We start from the raw sequence: 7668 nt of genomic DNA, 5'->3' as shown, positions 1-7668 counted from the left end.
CCAGGTAAGCACAGAGACCAAGGAGGATTTTTTAAAATCCACTGGTTTCTCCACGCCATTCCCTGACTTCTTTCTCATACTGCATGGTGATAAATTACATTTCATAATCTCTTCCTTTTTTGGTCCCATCCCCAGGCAGATGCCAAGTCCCACCCATGGGTTTGTGTTTCTTTCTGTCTTGATATCTATCCAGGAGCTGGCTTGTGTTCCACCTCTCAAGACCCCTCCTTCATGACTTTGTGCAGACAAATGTCTTCTCTGGAAGCTTCCACCCACTCTGCTCCCTATAAAGGTAGACAGGATAGCCAGCAGAGCAGAGAGACAGAGAGGCAAAGAGGCTGAGATCAACGCAGAAACGTCCAACTGTCTCCCTCCACCATGCAGATCTCCACAGGGCTTCTGTGCCTGCTGCTTGTGGTCACTGCCTTCACCTCCCAGGTTTTGGCTCACCCAGGTAAGTCCCCTCCTTCCTTTGAGGGATGCCAGCTATTTCTCAATCCAGATGACAGGACTTTTCAGAGACTCTCTGCTAACTCTGCAATTTAAAGATGGGACAAGGAACCCCGACCAGTCAAGCAGCCAGAACTGATGTTGGTCCACATTCCCCACCACCCCCTCTCTTTCTCTCCCCAGAAGGATCATTGAGTCAGCTGCCAAATGCATCCACAGACAGCCCCTCACCGTGTCTGGGTACATGGCACAGTAAGCATTTGGGTAGTGGTGACCTGGAAGTATTTTGAGGGGAAGAGTTTATGGAGGTTTCTAAGATAACAACAGTGGCAAAAAACGGGGAGGGGGTCTTGAGACACAAGCTCACCTTGACTCTGTTTAGGACCTGCTGTAGGTGTCTGTGTCTTACCCCTTTTCCTATCTTTGGATAACTTACTTTTCCTGGGTGTGAACTTATGCATGCTAATCTCAATCAAATCAACAAGGGCCTAGGGCAAACTGTAATAATGCACACGCTCGGCTTTTGTATTGTATGCTCAGGTTTCCAGGCTGGATAGGGCCACGAAGGAAAAGAGCGCTCGCTCAAGGGCTCTGCGAGCAACAGTTGCAAGCTCAGAAACATCGTGTGCCATTTCATCATCTCCCTCACTGGCCAAACTGATTAATACCTCCAGCCAACCAAAGTGGCAGAGAGGGAAAGAGAAAGGAAGAGAGGGGGGGGGAGCAAAGTAACAACTCTAGTGTTCAAAACCTTCAGCAGACATTGACAAGGGGAGTCCCTTTAAAGGGGTTCCCAACAGATATATTCCCTCAGGTGAGGCTTCCAAACCAGAGAGAGAATAGTAAGAGAAAGCACACTGCTAAATTGCGGGCTTATAACACTCACACGAAACTGACTTGGAAGCAGGAGCAGGGAGTTCCCCTTTTGTGTTTTCTTCCATGGATGAGCTTCCCACGGTTGAGCATCTGGCTTCTCTTTCCCATGACGAGCACTTTCATATCAGGGGATAAGTGAGAATAACCTCTGTTGGCAAGAGTTCACCTTTTAACAGTTCTTAAGGGAATAATATTTTCGCTCTCGGATGTCTGTCTGATTCCTCCTCCCTGTTGCAGAGTTTGGGGGCGGGGGGTTAGTCCATCCCCAAGCAAAGAGATCTTGAAGAACTCTGGAGGGGGAGCAAGTTCGCTTTCAGAGACAGCTTCTAGTGAGCTCAAACAACACATAACAATTTAGCAACATAATGTACAATTTATTCAGCCTTTAAATTGCCTGCATGTTGTTATATGGCACTGACATCTCTGTTATTTGGGGACAAAAAAGGTGGATTGATTTAATACATTGTAAGACAGATGTGCAGTAATATTCTGGGTGACCCAGCAGTCCTCAGTAGAAGGAAGTGAGCATGGCGGTCAAGCAATGTTAATTTGCTACACAATAATAACATGTATATAATTTGAATTCAATTCTTATTTATAGAAATGAAATTTTAAGGTAATTAGATGTAAGGGACAGTTTAAAAGAATGTAACTATGTGATTTTATCTTTTTATTAAATGGGAAAATTTTTAAAAATTAAATACAGATTTTAAGTGATAAGACAATTTTAAAAAAAGCTTAAATCCAAATCACACGATGTTTGAGTGAATTGTGCTAGTTGCATGGAGGATGGGAATTATCGATCCTGTGGATTTGATACCAGGAAGTTATTAAAATGTCTACAATCTGCTCGTGGCAACATTACAAAAACTGATTTGAAAGCCAAAAATGCAAGGTAGTTACTTGTGTCTTTGCTAACTTTATTAGACTGGTTCATACTTGGGAAAACCTTGTTTTAGCAAAATCGCGATTTATTTAAAATTTCCTTTGTCTAAACTGTATTGAATGTTACACCAAAGTTAACAATATAGGAACAGTAAGGCTGCCCTTTTGGGTGTCCAGCAACTACAACTTGGAGACCTACATCAGCGCAGAGCAGAGGAAACTAGGGCCAGTATTTTAGCCTTTGACCTCCGAGGACAGTCAGAACCTGGATGTTGGGGTTCCTTCAAATCAGCAATCCTTTTGATAGGAGAGGCCATGGAATCTCCAGAAACTGGGCTCTAAGCAGTGCATACCCTGTCGGAGGGCGAGTCGCCAGAGAAGGACATGTTTTCTATGCTTCTGAAGGAAGCCATATGGTTAGCAGGCTCTGAGCCATCCTACAGGGAGCACAAGTAATACGAAAGAAACTGAACGAAGGGAGCCAAGGCTTCTCCCAGCACCCATGGCAACCCCTAAGGAATATCCTGTGACTGAAAAAGAAGTTTCTCTGTGGTTAACCACATGGCCCTTAAACAGCCAACAAAAAAAAAAAAAAAAAAAGTACAACGAAGACAGTCATTCAGATGCTCAGCTTTGGCCAGTTTAAAAGGGGCAAGCTGTCAAATTCCATAATGTTACTGATTTCACCTGTCCAAAGTTAAGTTCCGTAAGGCATTAAAAACTCCAAAAGAAGAAAGGCCCACTATAAAACAATAAACCAGCTGAGGGCTTACACTTTCTCCCTGAAAGATACGCCCTGACTCCAGATAATCACCTATGCATGCCAGAGGTTTATTTATTTGTCTGTAAAGCCTTCCTTAAACACTCCCTGCCTCCTTAAAGGGTTAAATGGGTGTTTTCTTCCATAAACCGTTCCGAAGACGCCAGACCCTTCGCCATCTTACTATTTTAATTCTGCTTAGTTTCTTTGGTCCTTCATCTATTATCAGAGTCGTCCAGACGCTAAGCCCTAAAACTTTAAGTAATGCAGACAAAAGCTGCTAAGTCCTGGCTGCCATGACCCCAGTAAATCTATTGACCTGAAGGATCATATTAGTAAGCTACCAAGTTTTTTTTGGTTTGGAGTTTTGTTTGTTTGTTTGTGTTGTTTTCAGGCAACCTGTCTTATCATTTGGATTGTTTGCTTTTCTCCCTTCTGGTCTTTACCATCCTGAGACTGTTCTAGCGCTGTGAGCAGAGCCTGCAGGGAAATCAATGACCTTGATCTGAACACTCTGTAAACAAGACAAGGCCAAAAGAAAAGTTCACCGAGAGACAAAATCTTTACACGTGAACCCTGAAGTTGTAGTTTTTAGGTACAGGAGATGGTCATTCCCTTGTTTTAGCAGTGGGAAGCTAAGTGTCTATGGCTGCACCTATACTCCATCCACCACTGGTCTCTCCTGTGTGCCCCTCCTTTCACTTTATATGAGGGTCACTCCTTTAAAACAGAAATGGCTGTTATCAGATCAAGCTGCCAGTGCCAATTGTATGCCGTGTGGTCTGGGGAGTGGGCTGTGTGAAGTTCTGAATCAGTGAGTGCATTTCCCCAATACATACCAAGTCAAAGAAATAGTAAAAATACACACACGCGCACACACACGGGAGGGGGGATTTACCATCAGATCCATTGTGCAAAACACCCAGTAGAAATGGACTGGAGGAGCCTTGTTGAAGCTGGCAGTTGGTGCTTCCAGAGACAGAGTAGAGTGCCCCTCCCTGGAGAGAAAATATAAGAGAAAGGTAACACCACCAAATCAGGGCATGAAAACCAGCAGAAACTGGCTGAGGAAGCCCCTGAGGCAGTCAGCTGGAGCGCCCCCCCCCCCCACTGAGTTCTGGGCACAGGGGCAGAAGCTTTGCCACGTCCTGTTATTGGCAGTCTCCCTTCCTGCTGTTGTCTGGGGCTCCCTACTGTCCTTTGTGGTCTGTTCTGCCATTCTGTCCTCTCTGTCACAGAGTTGGACAGTCATTCCCCTGACAGATAAGTCTTGGGGAAAACTTGATCTAAAAATGCTTAACTGAAATGGAAGGGAGCGTAAAACTGCTTCTGGGGCCAGCTTCTCAGTGAGCTCAACAATATATCCCAGTTTAACAACGTAATGCCCATTCCATCTTGTCAGAGCTGATGGGTCCCCACTGTGCAGAGGACCACGGGCAGGGCAGTGTCCCACATCAAAGACACAGGGCTTTGTGATTTTCCCTCTACCCAGGATGTGCCTTTACCTCTTCCTAACTCTCTTCCTACAAAGCCCTGTTTGCATACAACCATGCATCACAGATGGCTCATTCTTCCTGTCCATTTCCTTCTTCCAAAATTTAGGGTCCATCCCAGCTTCCTGCTGCTTTGTGATGACCAGTAAGAAGATCCCCAAACAACTACTGAAGAGCTACAAAAACATCACCAACAGCAGATGCCCCCTAAAAGCCATAGTGTGAGTATACACCCCACCCCAACACACAAACCTCTGGACCCAAACTCATTTCCAAGGCTGTGTCCTGATTAAAGAATCAGACAGCTTGGCACCTGTCACCCAATCCATGAGCTTTCACAGCACAATGTACTGAGTCTCACCCAGCTCTCCGCCTCAGATTTGTTTCCTGGCCATGTCAGATCCTTCAGGTCCAAGAGAAAAAGATAAATTTACTGGGCCTTCAAGAACAGAAACCAAGACTGGAATCCCACCCTTCCTCTGCCCATTTGTACCACAGTGACCTCTGCACCCCTTAGCAAATGATTCGGGAGGGTTTGAGGAGGAAAGAGGAGAAATTTCCGAGTATCCCCCTGACTGTTTTTTGCTCTTTTCTACAGCTTCAAGACCAAGTCGGGCAAAGATATGTGTGCTGACCCCAAGCAGAAGTGGGTCCAGGATGCCACAAAGTACCTTGACCAAATCCTCAGAATCCCAAAACCATAAACCATCCCATCTGTTGAGACTAAACCACAGCCTAAAACACAAATGCTTGATTTATTCCCCATTCCTAAGCTGTGCTCTCGGGTCGTCTCAACACCATTCCCCAAGGACTTGACCTCATTTCGTTACGGGTGGGACTGGAAGTCATTATGTCCTGTGAAATAAGCCAGACGCGGAAAGGTTGTGTAATTTCTTAAATATGCAAAATCCTAAAGGGGGGCTTAAAAGATGCCAGATTATTGAGGAATGGGGTGGAACAGGATGGGGGAATAATTGAGGATAATACAGGAGTAAATATGATCAAAACACCTTATAGACGTGTGAAAATGTCATAATATAATGCATTGCTTTGCATAATTAATATATAGTAATTAAATATTAATATTTTAAAAGTTGTTACATTTACATACTTGGAGTTTTAAAGCATATTTTTATGGATATCAGTTCTTTTTGTTGTTTATTTGTTTGAGACGGTGCCTTACTGTATCACTCTGGCTGACCTAGAACTCAGTATATAGACCAGGCTGTCAAACTCACAGAGATCAACCTGTCTCTGCTTTCCAAGTGCTGGGATTGTAAAGGAATGTGCTACCATGCTAAACCAATGTATTTTTTATTAGTATATACTAATTATATGTAATAACATATTTCAGTACAACTTTTTCTTACATATCATTTTTAATGCCTGAGCCTTTTTAATTGTTTTTATTGAGCTATGTATCTGAGCTTGAGGAGATTCCTATCCCTCTGTTAGTCCAGATTAAGTCCTCTTGTGGTCTCCTCCCCATTTACCTGGTAACGGTCACTGTTATGGAAGTCTATTTTTGTATTTCCAGGAGGATATTGTTATTGTGGATGTAAGGTGTGCAGTGTCAAATGGAAGGGAATTGATTTGGCATTCATAAAATCCATGTGTATCTTTATCATCACTGAGTTGTGTTTTCCTGTGGGAAATTCCATGCAAGTGGGGTGGGCTAAAGATGGCAGTCGAGGGAGAACTGCTTGTGAGGTGGGGCTGTGTTCTTCACAAAATGACTCTTCGGAACGTGTTTATCGAAATCCAGATGTTCCATTCTGGCCCTAGGGTTCTTGTTCCTATCAGCAAAATCCCAGCCACACACACACACACACACACACACACACACACACACTGAGACAGTCACTCTGAAGGAGTCCCCCACTATACCTGCACCCAGCCTGGGAATCCTGCTCCTGTCAGCCAGATCCCCACTCCATGGTCCTCAGTCAGTAGCTCTGCTGGAGCCCTCCACCGTGATGGAATGCCATGCTTGTTCCAAGTCCCCCCTGTGACCCACTACAACTGTCTGCGGTTAGGTTTCCACCCTGACCTTACTTCTTTGTCTTGCAACCCAGACCACACAGACACTGCAGACAAAGAAAGCAAAGGAAGGCAGGTGGGCCTGGACTTGGATGAAGGCATCACAGGTTATTACCTGACCAAAGCCATCTTAAGGAGAGAAAGGCCTATTCCGGCTGGAGTTTGAAGGCACAGTCCATTGTGGTGGGCAATGTGGCAAGAGCACATTTATCTACAGCAACAGGAGCACGAGGCAGCTGAGCTCCCTGGTTCTGCAGTCAGGATGCAAGGTTGATGCAGACTGGCATTCCACCACCTTCTCCTGTTTGTGCCCCTGGCTTAGGGATAGTGTTGCCCCTCCCCCAGGGCAGATCTTTCCTCCTCATTTTAACCTTTCTGGAAATCCCTGCAGAGATAAAACCAGAGGCATCCCTCCTGTGTGATTCTAGATTTTGTCTGTATTAAAAGATAAGCTATCACAAGATTAAGAGATGTGTGGATGGGTAGACAGTGGGAGTTCCAGGAGGCACTGCGGTCCAGGCAGGGAAGAGTCATTGCTTCAGCCAAGGCCTAAGAATAAGGGTTAGTGATGTCTGTCCAATTCATTAGGTACCTCCCCTAGGTATATATGTCCAAGGTGGTAGGAAACCCTGGAAAGAGCACAGAGGCCAGGCTGTCATGATGGGAAGTTCAGAAATTGATAAGTAGGGTGAGCATAATGTTTTATCACCCAACTTTGGGGAGTTTTCCGAATGAATGGGAGCTATGACTAATTCCTCTTAGAAAGCAGATATAATTTGGTCAGTAAACCATTACCCTGATCAGAACATAGACTGTTTCCAGTTAGTGAGAAGAGAAGGTTCATGGCAGAGAAACTTCACGAAAAACAGGTGGCTATGGGTGGGAATATTGAAAGAAAGAGGGAGAAGCAGTTGACATACTATCACATTAGGTAGACAAGAAGCTGTGTCCATGTCTGTAGAGGAAGTATCTCTGGTAGACAGAAAGGAAGGAGAAACCACAAGAGGAGTCCAATGCCAAATGAAGTGCTATGTATTGAGAAACCGGTGACAGAAACTTCCCAAGCTCCACCAAGCTGCAATTAGAACTACTCTCTAACACAGTAGCCTAAAAAGAGCAGCATTAGATTCCAACTTTACACACTTGAGAGAAGTCAGCTGCAAG

The 7668-nt window shown here is 44.7% G+C and overlaps 1 protein-coding gene across 1 annotated transcript; it reads left to right on the top strand.

The window, feature by feature from the left end:
- Positions 1 to 257: 257 nt before the first annotated feature.
- Positions 258 to 6082, top strand: LOC121456610 (eotaxin-like). Its single transcript, XM_041664918.1, has 3 exons — positions 258 to 454; positions 4574 to 4685; positions 5063 to 6082. The coding sequence occupies exons 1-3, from the start codon at positions 379 to 381 to the stop codon at positions 5166 to 5168; spliced, it is 294 nt and encodes a 97-aa protein (XP_041520852.1). The 5' UTR covers positions 258 to 378; the 3' UTR covers positions 5169 to 6082.
- The last annotated feature ends 1586 nt before the right edge of the window (positions 6083 to 7668 follow it).

The sequence above is a fragment of the Microtus oregoni genome, unplaced genomic scaffold (genome assembly GCF_018167655.1).
Source record: "Microtus oregoni isolate MIOR12 unplaced genomic scaffold, Mior012 000015F_ref0000493, whole genome shotgun sequence".
In the NCBI taxonomy this organism is placed as follows: domain Eukaryota; kingdom Metazoa; phylum Chordata; class Mammalia; order Rodentia; family Cricetidae; genus Microtus; species Microtus oregoni.
This window is presented reverse-complemented; position numbering and strand designations above follow the sequence as displayed.

Bases quoted from the DNA above. Each gene is read 5' to 3' on its own strand.
- LOC121456610 (XM_041664918.1), top strand. From the start codon at position 379: ATGCAGATCTCCACAGGGCTTCTGTGCCTGCTGCTTGTGGTCACTGCC. The intron at 455-4,573 runs GTAAGTCCCCTC...TCCAAAATTTAG, and splicing joins CCAGGTTTTGGCTCACCCAG to GGTCCATCCCAGCTTCCTGC. The intron at 4,686-5,062 runs GTGAGTATACAC...TCTTTTCTACAG, and splicing joins TGCCCCCTAAAAGCCATAGT to CTTCAAGACCAAGTCGGGCA.